We start from the raw sequence: 12,584 nt of genomic DNA, 5'->3' as shown, positions 1-12,584 counted from the left end.
AAGACAACAGATTGATACAAACAGGTTGATGGGGGAATACAAGGAAACAATGAGACAATCCTGGTCAGTCTGATAAGCAGTGGTCACAGCACAGTAACTGCTTAACCACTGTCAAATTTTCTGTAGGAATCTCAGCAAAGGAGAGTTTCAAGAAGGGATTTAAAGGTGAATAATGATGTGGCTATTACTATTATACAAGGTTTGCAGAATCCAACTGCTTACCAACGAGTCAACCTGTGGAACTCATTGCCAGGGGATGTTATGAAGGCCAAAACTATAGCTGGATTCAAAAAAGAATCAGGTAAGTTAATGAATAGCTCTATCAATGGCTATCAGCCAAGATGGTCAGAGATGTAACCCCATGATCTGGGTCTCCCTAAGCTTCTGAGTGCCAGGAGCTTGGGACTGGATGACAGGGGGATGGATCACTTGTTAAATTGCCCTGCTTTGCTCATTCCTTCTGAGGCATCTGGCATTGGCCACTGTCAGAAGACAGGATACTGGGCTAGCCAGACCATTGGTGAGACCTAGCAATAGCCATTCTCATATTCTTATATCAACTCGCCCCCTGTGTAATGGAATCACCCCACCCTATCCCAGCTGTATTGGGGGCTTTCTCTGGCCCTTACTATCTGAGTCAATTTCATTCCCACTGTTTTAGTTTCTTTGTCTCAGCTGATTGCATCCCTCTTACTATCAGGTTGAAAGTTTCAATTAATATTTTAAAATCTACAGAGAGAAAAAGATTACCCTATTATATGCAATTGCAATAATTATATGCTATCTAACCAGAGAGACCATAAAGACAGCAGAAGGGACTATGCAACTGTTTATAAATCATATTTCAAATGACATCTGATTTGTACGGGAGCCAAAATCACTGATATTGTTTGGATTTGATCCACAATTATTTGAAGTAACAATTTTTATTAACCTCTTTATTCTTTTCAAAGAATTTAAATTATTTTTATACAGTGAAAACAGCACAATACCTGTACACAAACAATGGACTGAAATAAGAAACAGCAATGCCAGAAAGAGGAAAAACCTGAAACTTTAATATAGATTTTCTATATAAATTATGGTAGAGAAAAAAGAAATTTATTACAAATTATGTACAAAGAAAAAAACAAGTCCAATAGTGGAAATGAGTACAAATATAAAAGATTTTTCTTTTCAAAAAATTCTATAATTTCCTATCCCTACTGAGGCTGTGATGTAGCGAAGTACTGAAGCTCATTCTTAACTTTGTCTTCCTTGACTGTAAATTTTCATACACAACAGTGGCACTGGTTTAATAAAAAATAACAACTTGACTTTCCATTTTCATAATTAAGGCTGATAGTTTGTCATGACAAGAAAATGCCAAAAGCACAAAGTTAGTTTTGTTTGTTTTTGTTTCTTTTAAAGGGAAAAGCCCACAGGACTTTAAATATTTTATTTTCCATTAAAAAAGTGTTCAGTTACTGTCTCTTATAATTTAAGAGTATCTACAGATAGATACTTCCCCAAAATAAGATAAGAGAGAGAAACTAGTGGGTAGTTTTTTGTAGTGTTTTGACAAAGCATTATGTACATTCCTACATTACATGGTATAAAACCATTTAAAAACCTACTTACTCTCCCTTGGTTATCCCCTACCATGGATACAGAGAGAACCAAATTTGTAAAAGATCATTAAATCGCATTAAGTGACAAAGTCCATTAATTTTTATGATGAAGCCCCAAAAGAGGGGTTTAGTAATGGCTCTAACACAGTTTTAACCTCAGGCTCATACTTAGCCTCACATACAAGGTGACAGGCATCGTGGAACAATGGAAATGGACAGCACTTACACATGTTTTTTTTACATTATAAGCACAATACATACATTGTAATTCTTGTTAATTATATGTACTGATAACTATCAGAATCAGATCCTCTTTTGCTGGGAATGAACAAATGCACACAGAGAGGCTGTTACTGCTCCAAGAATTTTATGACCTAGGAAGTATCCCAAGATGCTTTTTTGATGATCATGATGGTCTCTTCTGGCCTTAAAGTCTGTGAGTCAATAAGTCTATGTAGTTTAACATACATTTATTCAGATTCCTAATTTGTACAACTTTTTGTTACAAAATGGTGATTGGTACTTTTTAATTTACTAGATTATGCTTAAATTTTACTCCTAATTTGTGTCAAAATGTATTTGATGGAAATCAGAATTCAATTAAAAATGCATAAAAACAGCATTTACTTTTTTTGTTTGTTAAATGAAACTACCTTAAATTTGCTGTGTATAGTATAGAAAGAAAAAAGTTTATCAAAACACATTTTACATTTAAAACTAAATGATTTATTAAGCAAAACTTGCATAAACAGAGGGTATGTTAATGTAGCCACAAGAAGCACTCATTTGTAATGCATAGAAACCATAGGATAGGGATGGTCCATTAACCATGAAAACTAACTTCTACATACTTTAATTTCACCAGATACACAGAGGTCATTTGCTACCTGTCTGAAATTTAAATTAGCATTTACGGCTCTTGTCTTGGTGTCCAGGTTTCCTGTACTGTGACAATGCCTGTGCACATGTGGTAGGAGTGGTTCTGCAGTGATGTAGAGGGGCCTACATTTTCCTTTAATGATAGAAAAACCCTCCACAACATGTAAAATGAAGCTACTGATACTATTAGGGTGTTGTGTGGTGTAAGGAACTGCTCCCATTGAAGTCAATGGCAAAACTCTAATGGGAGCAGGATTGGGCCCTGATTAATTGATGTTTGCAAAGTGCTTTGAAATCTTTGGATGGAAGTTACAGAATTACAAAACATCCTTTTCAACAGTCCCAAGTAATGGGGTTTCCACCACCTCCCTTGGGAGACTGTACTTTGGTCTAAGAGATGTCACTCTTAGGGAGTCCTAGTTTGCATGCTTCACCTACAGCAGCTAAAAGACTCCTATCTCCTTAATCTATTTTGGAAATGGGCTTTTACCGTTCTATTCACTTCTTGGGTAAACTCATAAGTGTCAGAGGAACTTCCTATCACATCGATGTGAGTATCATAAGGAATAACCAGAACTTTGGGGAATCTGGATTTTACGATCTCACATGCCTGTTTATATTTATGCTGTTCAGATTTGGTGTTGCCATCAAAAGAAAATCTTTCTTTACGTAATCTACAATGAAGTTTTGCAGACAAATCTTCAATTCTCTCTTTGGCTCTTTCTAATTCTCTAGGATCAGAACTAGCTTTGGTATTTTTTAGATATATCGTGGTGACATCACCGTCTGTGACTTCACGACTTACAACACTGTATTTTGCCAGACCTTCCTTGTATAAAAATTGTTTCATGTAGTAGTATATATCTGTGTCAAGGACAATCACTTGTTCTTCCCTGTTTACATTATGGACAACAGTATTATTTGGCCCCATAGATGGTACACGCTTCTGAGTCCTGCTGTTAGGCCTCTGATCTGGCTTACTCTCTGCCCTCTTGTCTTTCCCTGAAAGGGAATTTGCTTTTAATAACAGATTGTCTTTTAGTGACTTGATTGCTGGGAATGACCCTTGAACAGAAATTTGCCCATTGGATTGCAGAGGACTGAAGCTCAAGGCCTTGATATTCTTCTGAAGCTCCTGCACTAGATCTTCCAAAATGTATTTATCCCCAAAAAGGGACAAATCGAGGACAGATGAGACACAGGTGAAGACCTATATATGTAAAATAAAAGCAATTAATAAGTGCAGCACAGCAGTGAATGTACCATTAGGACGTTATCATGGAAGAACTTACGTGTTCACTATAGAGAGAGATTTTCAGAGGAAAATATCTGCCCAGCCTCTTGTCCTCTAGTCTGTGTTCATCTTTCTTGAGAACATTCTCTGCAACTGAGAGGAAAATTCAGACTCACTTTCTTTTGCAAGAGTGTGGTAATGTTCAATTTCCTATCTGATGAGTGGAATATTTCATAGGTGTTTTTCTCTTGATGGTTTCCCCTAGCGATTTCCCCACTGTTCAATATTCTTGCCTGATATTTTATGCATTACTCAAAATTGTTCAGAGGAGAGAGAGAGCAGTCGGTCTCCTTAGAACATCAATTGGCAGAGATTTATTCCCCAAGGCTTGACTACAAAAATCTCATCTTCAATGCAGGTTATAGATTTATTCTTTTACTAGTCTTAAAGTCACAAATACTTTGCCTGAAGTTTGTTCACATTCGTGCCCTTAATGAATAGGACGAAATTCTAATATTTGGAATTTAAATGAGGTCCTTAAACCCCAATATTGGCAATAACTGAACATATGTTGTGTTTTAAATGTAATATTCTGTTATTCCATCCTCTTATTTCATGGGTATAATTACGTTATTTATTAATATAAATACCTTCTTGATCTTCAAAGATGATATATGCAACTCCTTTTATTGTTGTTGGATAAACTACATCTTCCACATCTCCACCCCGATTCTTCATCTTTTGGAAATGAATCATCAGTATGTCAGCCATGACATCATCTTTCACAATGCCATCTGGAATACTAGAGACCACAATTGTTTTCTCTGACTTGGCAGCTTGTCCAGTGGCCTGCATACAGAGACATGTCACATTGTAAATACAAATTATACTTTCACTGACTTATTTCATTCACTGTTCCCTTTCTATAAGATATTTCCCAGTACCTCTCTGATATTCACTCTCACACCATCCCTCCTGTGCAATGATCCACAACACACCTCTTCCAGTTCCTGCAGAAGGAAGACTGTTGAATCAACTTTTAATTCTCTCCACAGAACTCATCACAGATCTTTTCATCAAAGAACTCCAGGTTTAATTCTCATTTATACTAAGGGTATGTCTACACTACAGCAGCACCTCTGCAATGCTGCAGCTGTGCCACTGTAACGCTGTAGTGTAGACGCTTTCTACATCAAAGGAAGGGAATTTTCTGACAATGTACATAATCCATCTCTCTGAGAGGTGATAGATAGATTGATGGAAGAATTCTTCCATTGGCCTAGCTGCATCAACAGTTGGGGGTAGGTCAACCTCACTGTGTTGCAAAGGGCATGAATTTTTTCACAGTCGAGAGATGTAGTAAGGTCGATCTAATTTTATATGCAGACTAGGCCTAAGGCCTCTGAGGCCACTTTTCACTACTGCAGTGGTGTAAAGTGGATCTGAATGTAATTTACACTCCCTTCAAGTGCCAGAGCAGTGCAAGTGAAAAGCAGATTTTTAGACTTAAGTCTTCTAAAATGCGCAGTAGTTGGTATAATATTAATAATACTTTTGTTCTATTTTCTGATTCCAACATTGAGTTTGAATGGAGTTGGAAAGTACTTCTGTATATTGGTCAGTAATTAGGTTTGACTGCAGTTTTAAGACTCAGATTCAAATTTCTCCAAAGTTCAGGAGAGGTGGGATACAGGATTACAGTGGAAAACCACAACTACAGTCACATGAGATTTGCAACATGCAAAATAACTAAGCACACACAAGATTTTCATTAGAACTCAGCCTCCCTTTTTCTTTGAACATAAAACTTATCACAGATGGGACACTGATGAAAGTCCTGTTATGAAAAGTATATTCTTCTGCCATGCAGATTATAAAGAAATAAACAGTAGTGTTTCACTGGGAATACTGTAACAAAATTCATGTAAACTGTTAGTACATGGAGTGAATTTTGTAACAGTTCATTGACTTTAAGAAGAAGAAAGTAAATAATTTAGTGTTTCATCATAAAGTCAGCTGTGGGAATGAAGTATCAGTAATTTCTGAGTGGCTGTAAACCAGCTCAGTTTTTCATGACATTCTTTACACTACTCTTAGAAACTCTCGGCTGGAACTATACTGCAGAAGGTAGAGCCGGGGCCAGCTTAGCAATTATAAAGCGTGCAAATCATGCCATAGGATGATGATTTTTTTACTGACATATTCAGAGCTATGTGGACCACCAATCTTCTATTTCCAAAAGGAGTGAGAAGACAGATTCAATGAGACAACATTGCAGTGCACTCTACAAGCATTTTATAAAGAGAAGACATGAGCACTGTTTTGATCAGGCTTCACATTTAAACAGATAGAAGTTTTACTTATGAAATAATTTTTTTCTTCAGAAGAAGTCATTTTGTTTTTTGTTCATCATAGTGAGGCAGATTTTTACCCCACTCTGACAACACAATGGGAATAGAGCCAGGCAACTCCCCAGCTAGAGGGAGTCCCCAGAAAGCAAACAGCTACCAGAACTGGCCCCTTCCACACAGCCTGTGGCACAGGGGATGGGAGGAAGGGAAGGAGGCATGGCTAGAACACTCAGCTGGCAGACAGTCTCCTAGGAGGCCTTGCCAGCTGGCACACTGAAGCAGTCCTGAGGTTGCTCTAACCTGTGCCCAGTGCTGGAGCTAAAAGAGGATCAAGGAGTCATAACTAACTCTCTCTACACTAAAGAGTCTGTTAAAGAACCCGGTCACCACAGGTTAACAAACGAACAGACGTGGTCGCACAAAAAGAACAGTGTGATGTTGTGATATGACCGTAAGAATGGGAGGAAATAACGACCAAGTTCCAGGTCTAACACTGACCTCTTCTGTGCCATTGGGTCCTTAACACCTATGCCTCTGATCCCCCATTTGTACCATGCAGCTAACAATACCGAATCATCTACCTCACAAGAAGCTATGAGGATGAATGGATCTGATAAAATAATATATAAGAATTAAATGACAGTGTTATTTTTCTTCCATCCAAGCAACACCATTAATAGATTTTGAGTTTGCACCTCCATAATGGTATATTGCTGCCAAGGGGAATACAAAGATTAAGTTGATGTTTAATTTTGACACTGGGGCATAAACATGCTTCCTATTAGTTTATTTCTTTATTATACACAATTTTAAAATGTTACTTTCACTGGAAAAAATTGTTGACCCCATTGTATCATAAACTGAAGAAGTGAGATAAGTGAATAACAATGAAATACCAGAGAGAATAATTATACTTCAATATTTTTTTCAATTAAGGAATTAATTTCAAAAGACTATTTAAGTAAGAAGCCATTTCAGTTATAGATGCTACATCTTTTAATGCATTTGTGTTTTTTTGACAAAGTATCCAAGACAAAGATGCTCCCATTTTGTGTAACACACGTAGGAATAGTACATAGAAAGAATGCTGTCTGACTGTGTGAATAGAAAAGAATATTGTCACAAAATTCTAATCTCCTGGTTATACATACATGTCAAAATATAGCAGAAGAATGAATGGAAAATAAAGGTCCAGATTCACTGCTGGCATAAATTAGTGCAGTTCCATTGCAGTTGTGCCAATTTATACACGCAGAGAATTTGGCCCTGAATGTCGAGAAAGCTGAGACTTGCATTTGCAAGGCTGAAACAGTTGATCCTCTGATACTCTTCTATAGCAATGGCTTTACCTCAACAAACAACCTGAATGACACAGATTTAGGCCTTGATCTTTCAACTGGATCTGCAGGTGCAGACTCCTATGTTCTAGTGGATCCCATTTAAATCAGTGGGGCTGCACACACATGCATGGATTCCTCCAAATGGATTCCATTAGTCTGTAGTCATTTAGGTGATGAATATTAGCACAGTAAAATAATAGTTGTTTGTTTATTGTAGATTATTGCACTCTGATTGACAAAAACAGGTCTGTTCTCAAGACAATCACAGAGCAGCTTACCAAGAGAAACATTTCTTTAAAAGGACACAGTGATAGTATGAACTAGCTGCTTTCCGACTGGCTGAAGTACATGGAGGGTTACCTGTTGTTGACCCAAGTGGTTACCCAAAGTTGGGAGCCCTGAAGATTGTTTCTTTTAAAAGGAGAAATTGATGATGGATTCAGGTATCTTTAATGCAATTCTGTTTGCTTTCAAAGACATGTGCAAATCCTGTTTCCCAGAATAGAGCAGGAATCAAGCAGCAAGAGACAATTTCTTTCCTCATAGCCCCAACCCTCTTTCAGCCAGGACTTGGCCCAAAAGCATTGTCTCGGCTTTTTCTAGGGACTGTGCTACCAGTGCTGCTGTGGCTGGTCCTATTCTGCCTTCTCTGGTCTTTCTCCTGTTTCCCTCATTATATATGCCCCCACCATACAGTTCTACCAATCAATGGCCTAGCCCCTGACACAAGTGTTTGCTATACCCATCCCCAGGGAAACCCCTTGGGCCACACAGTTCAGCTTTTATTCAAGCTTTGCCAGGTGCCTGTGTGTTGTGTGATGCTCCTGTTATTTTAGCTGCCTGGTTACACAGAGAAACTTAATGGCTTCTTTACATTCAGTCTGAATGAAAGAGGGGAGGGCTCTTACACGCACCAACTTTGATAAGTTAATGCAACCCATAACAACAGTTTACTCTGGCTGAGGAATAAGAGCCACCCAGCACTTTGGTTGGCTATACACACTCCACTGGGGAATGTCTGATTGATTAATGTTTAAGTCCAATGTGTTTTCATATATTACACATAAATAAGAGTCATTCTCTAGCAAGTTAACTGGCCTGCAGCAATTCCACTTGCTGCTCTCAGTTCAAACCACACAACGTTTCAGCATTTAAAACAGATGCATATTGGCCCTGTGCTGGGAGGGAGAAGAGAAGGGGAATTAGCCAGGAAAGATAATACACTCCTGTCCTTCTCCAAGCCCACAGGGCAGCTGCATCCAGGGGACGCATCCCTGGCATTGAGGCCCTACTGCACCTAAGTATTGCCCACCAGCTGTAGGAGGAGAGGGGGGGAGACCCAGAGCCAGTGCAGACAGCCCACAAGGCTTTTGCATGGATGGCCTTGACCTCCTGCAGCTCCCCCACCAACAGCAAGATTTTGCGGAAGGGCCATGAGCGGCAAATCCTCCTGCTGCTCTGGCACGGCGTGGGGCGGGGAATCACCAGGCGTGAATCCTCTTGATCCTACTGCAGGATGAGCCGATTGTGACCACTGACATACACAGGCTACAGATTTGACCTTCTAAAACGATAGCAGAGTGTTTGCGCCCAGAACTAAGCGGCCAGGTGCCATTTTCCAGGGTCAGCTCATTGCAAACGCAGGGCTGCACTCGGTAAAAAATGCACCATGCAGTGCACCCAACAGACTCCCCGTCCAAAGGCCCCTCCAGCGATACCCTACGTTAGAGCCTGAACTACTGCGAAGCGACTCCGAAGCCCCTCTCCTAAACGATCAAACAGACACACAACACGTCACTTGCCATGATCGCGCGGCGGCGGCGGCTTGCAAAGGCAACGACGCGGAATGTTTCCTTTCACGTCTCAGTTCGGTTTCCCTGGGCAGCCTCGCAGTTCATCAGCTGGTCTCAGCGCGATGCTGGCTGGGAACTGCAGTTCCCGCTGGCCCGCGTGCGGGGAGAGCAGGGCGCTGTGCAGGGAGCCCGCGCCAACTACAAGTCCCAGAGTGCCGTGCCCAACCTCCCCGGGCCGGGCCCTGCAGAGCGACGCCGGCGTGTATCGGTGGATTTACACGGCGTGGGTGAATTCGACCTTTCATTCTAAGGAGCAGCAAAGTGGATCCGGAGCAAGGAGATCTGCTATCCAGGAGTTAGATTTTAACTCTAGCGTCTGTGCCCGGTTTTTATTTTCATTGATATGGTTTGTTTATAACTAAAAAGAGGAACCATATAATCAGATACTGATAAGGGATAGGTGTCCTAGCAGGTAGTGATACACATGCATCATATAACTGACACAGCCCCTGCCTTGCATGTTGCACATCATGCAGCCATCTAATGTGCACAGAGGTGTGAAAATATGACACTCCAGGGCAGACTGTCATACAAGCACTTTTGCTTAGCTAGATCTTTTAGGGTGACCAGATAGCAAGAATGAAAAATCAGGACGGGGTGGAGGGTAATAGGCGCCTATATAAGACAAAGCTCGGAATATCGGGATTGTCCCTATGAAATTGGAACATCTGGTCACCCACCTAAGAAACTAAATTCAGGATGCTAAGTAGACCATAAGGAGGGGGTGGTGTAGGGTGAGGATGGGCACAGAAGAGGAGTGAAGGAGTAAAGATGAGAGGATGAATGCAGGTGACAGGAAGAGGCAAGGCAGCCATGTTAAACCAATTGGGCATAAAATAATTTATAAATCAAATGAGCCTGAACTGAATGCAATAGCAAGGAAGATACAGACTGTGGGTATCGTTCATCTATCACAGGGGAGTGCAGGAAGCCAAAAGTACTCTGATGTCTGATAGGTGGGCATGCAATAACATTGTGCTGCGGCTTTTATAGGTGCAAGAAAAAGAAAGTAGTGAATCAGGCTCCTTCAGTCCCCAGTGAGTGTTGTCAGTGCTATCTTAGAGCTAGGCTAGGATGTGGTTTTCAGGCAGTTTTGTCCCTCGCCTTGTCTGGGCTCTGTAGTATTATTACTGGCCTTAAATTATGCAAGTAGCAAAGAATCTTCAAGACTTGATTTAAAATTGTGTCCCCTCCCCTGCCTCAAAGTATGAACTTGAAGAAAATTAAAATGAAGACTCTGAGGTGAGTTATTGCATTCCCACATCTTTCCTTCTTCCTTGGCATGTTTGCTGCAACTTCTTAGAATGGAAACTTCAGCGCTCAGGGCTTGTCTACATGCGGAAATAGCCCAGAACAGCTATTGCTCAACAACTATTCCGCATGAGCTCCCTGCGTGGACACTTTTATTCTACACTAAGAATGCCTTTGCACAGTTTAGCTTAATCCATTTATTTGCACTTTAAATTCGCATCCTAGCTTATTTTGCCATAGCTTCCCTATGTAGGCAAGTCTTTAGACACTGTAGTGATGGGTGCTATGGCAAAGCCTCACGTGGAGAGATATTAAGTGCTTCCAAATTGGCAGAACCTTTGGCAATCACATCAGATTTCTTGTAGGTGATTCCTCCTCCCAGCTCCTTTCCGGTGCAAAATGACAAAACAACTTTTTTAAAGGAATAATAAGAATACTTCATAGCTCTTATATAATGATTTTCATCCATAGATCTCAAAGCCCCTTACAATGGAAGAGAGAAATAATTATCCTCATTTATACTTATTTTTCATTTGTGATATCAATTATCTAGTTCTGCTGTGATTTATTTATTTTTTTTAAATTACATGAAAGGAAAATAGTATATGTACGGTCCTGTTTTTATGGAATGGATGTCACAGAAAACTTCAGTTTTCTCAGTTTTGCTGTTGTAAAATAAAAAGGGTAACAAGCAATAGTGTTAGATTTTTTACACTATAGCATCTTTAGTTCCATAACATTTTACAGAGCTTATATACATATCGTCATGTATATACACACACACACATACATAGAACACCACTGAAAGGCAGTCACCTCAGAATGGACAATTGGCAATCTACTAGCAAACAGCATATTTGAGGATTGTGGCAAATCTGAAAAGTGCCATGGGATCCTTAGTGTTCATGTACAGCCAGTGGGACCAAGATTTTAAGGTATTGTTACTCCTTTTGACCAGAGCACTTAGACAATTTTGGGCGTCGTGGGTTGTTCCCATTAAGAGAAACGGATAATGGAGTCAGGCATTTCTTTGATATAATCCTGTTTATTTACAAAGAATGCACAAAGTCTTGATTCCCTGAACACAGCAGGAATCAAACAGCAGGAGCCAGTTTCTTTCCTCGCAGTTCCAAACCCCTTTCCATCCAGCACTTAGCCCAAGCTCTTTCTGAGCTTTTTCTCAGGGTCAAGATCACAGTGCTTCTCTGGCTGTGTCTGGTGGTTCTTTGCTGCCTTCCTGGTCGGCTGTAATGTTTCTTCACATACACACAACTCAAGTTGAGCAAGCAATACCCATCGAAACCCTACACCCAGTAGGTCATTTTTCTGACTGGTCCTGCATAGCATGACCTGTGTTTTGAAAGGCAACATATTTCATAAAGGAGCTTTAGTGTTCCTTATCTTTATCTTTATGGTTACACCCACCATCTTCAACATGGTTTAACCCAAGCCCTAGCATCACAGTATCATCCAAAACCCACCCACCCACCCAGAGAGAGAGGGAGGGCGGGCAAACTGAAGAAACTGCCCTGTCATATCTGCATTAATATTGTTGGAGATTGGGATATGAACTTCTGGTAATAGGGAGTCTTGAAATTTCAAAGCTGAAGTTTAGATCATGGTGCCAGCTGCATCCTAGCCTCATAGTTTATAAAAAGCCAAACAAACATCTACTGGAGAATAACAATTTCATGAGATCATAAGTAGATAGGAAGAATGCAAAGCCTTTCTGTGGCTACCTGATCTTATCCAATTATTATTACATACATTTATATGATGTCCATCACTTATACTTAGTCCCCATTTAGATTTTCTCCATAAAGAGAACATATGTTGCACTCCTCACCCTCTCACTGATGACACCACCTTTCCTGAATAGCTCAGAAAAGAAATCTTATAATCAGGAATGCTCCTTGTCAATGGGATTACAATATTTACTGCTAATAAGGCCTGAACTAGAACTATCTACAACATATTACTAGATACCACTGTAGGATTGATGGGAAACACTTTACATTAAAATGTTCTCCAATTTCTCCAATTAGTATCAATGGCACAGAAGAAAC

The 12,584-nt window shown here is 40.1% G+C and overlaps 1 protein-coding gene across 1 annotated transcript; it reads right to left on the bottom strand.

Annotated features, from left to right (window-relative positions):
* Nucleotides 1–1,036: 1,036 nt before the first annotated feature.
* RBM43 (RNA binding motif protein 43) lies at nt 1,037–9,353 on the bottom strand. Its single transcript, XM_067549892.1, has 4 exons — nt 9,217–9,353; nt 4,374–4,572; nt 3,782–3,876; nt 1,037–3,699 (listed from the first exon to the last, which is right to left on the bottom strand). Exons 1-4 carry the CDS (start codon nt 9,217–9,219, stop codon nt 2,944–2,946), a joined length of 1,053 nt encoding a protein of 350 aa, XP_067405993.1. The 5' UTR covers nt 9,220–9,353; the 3' UTR covers nt 1,037–2,943.
* Between the last annotated feature and the right edge of the window lie 3,231 nt (nt 9,354–12,584).

Source organism: Emydura macquarii, unplaced genomic scaffold (assembly GCF_026122565.2).
Source record: "Emydura macquarii macquarii isolate MOO-44397 ecotype Brisbane River unplaced genomic scaffold, CSIRO-AGI_Emac_v2 contig_1253, whole genome shotgun sequence".
In the NCBI taxonomy this organism is placed as follows: domain Eukaryota; kingdom Metazoa; phylum Chordata; order Testudines; family Chelidae; genus Emydura; species Emydura macquarii.
The sequence above is the reverse complement of the archived record's forward strand: the minus strand, read 5'-3'. Positions and strand labels throughout refer to the sequence as shown.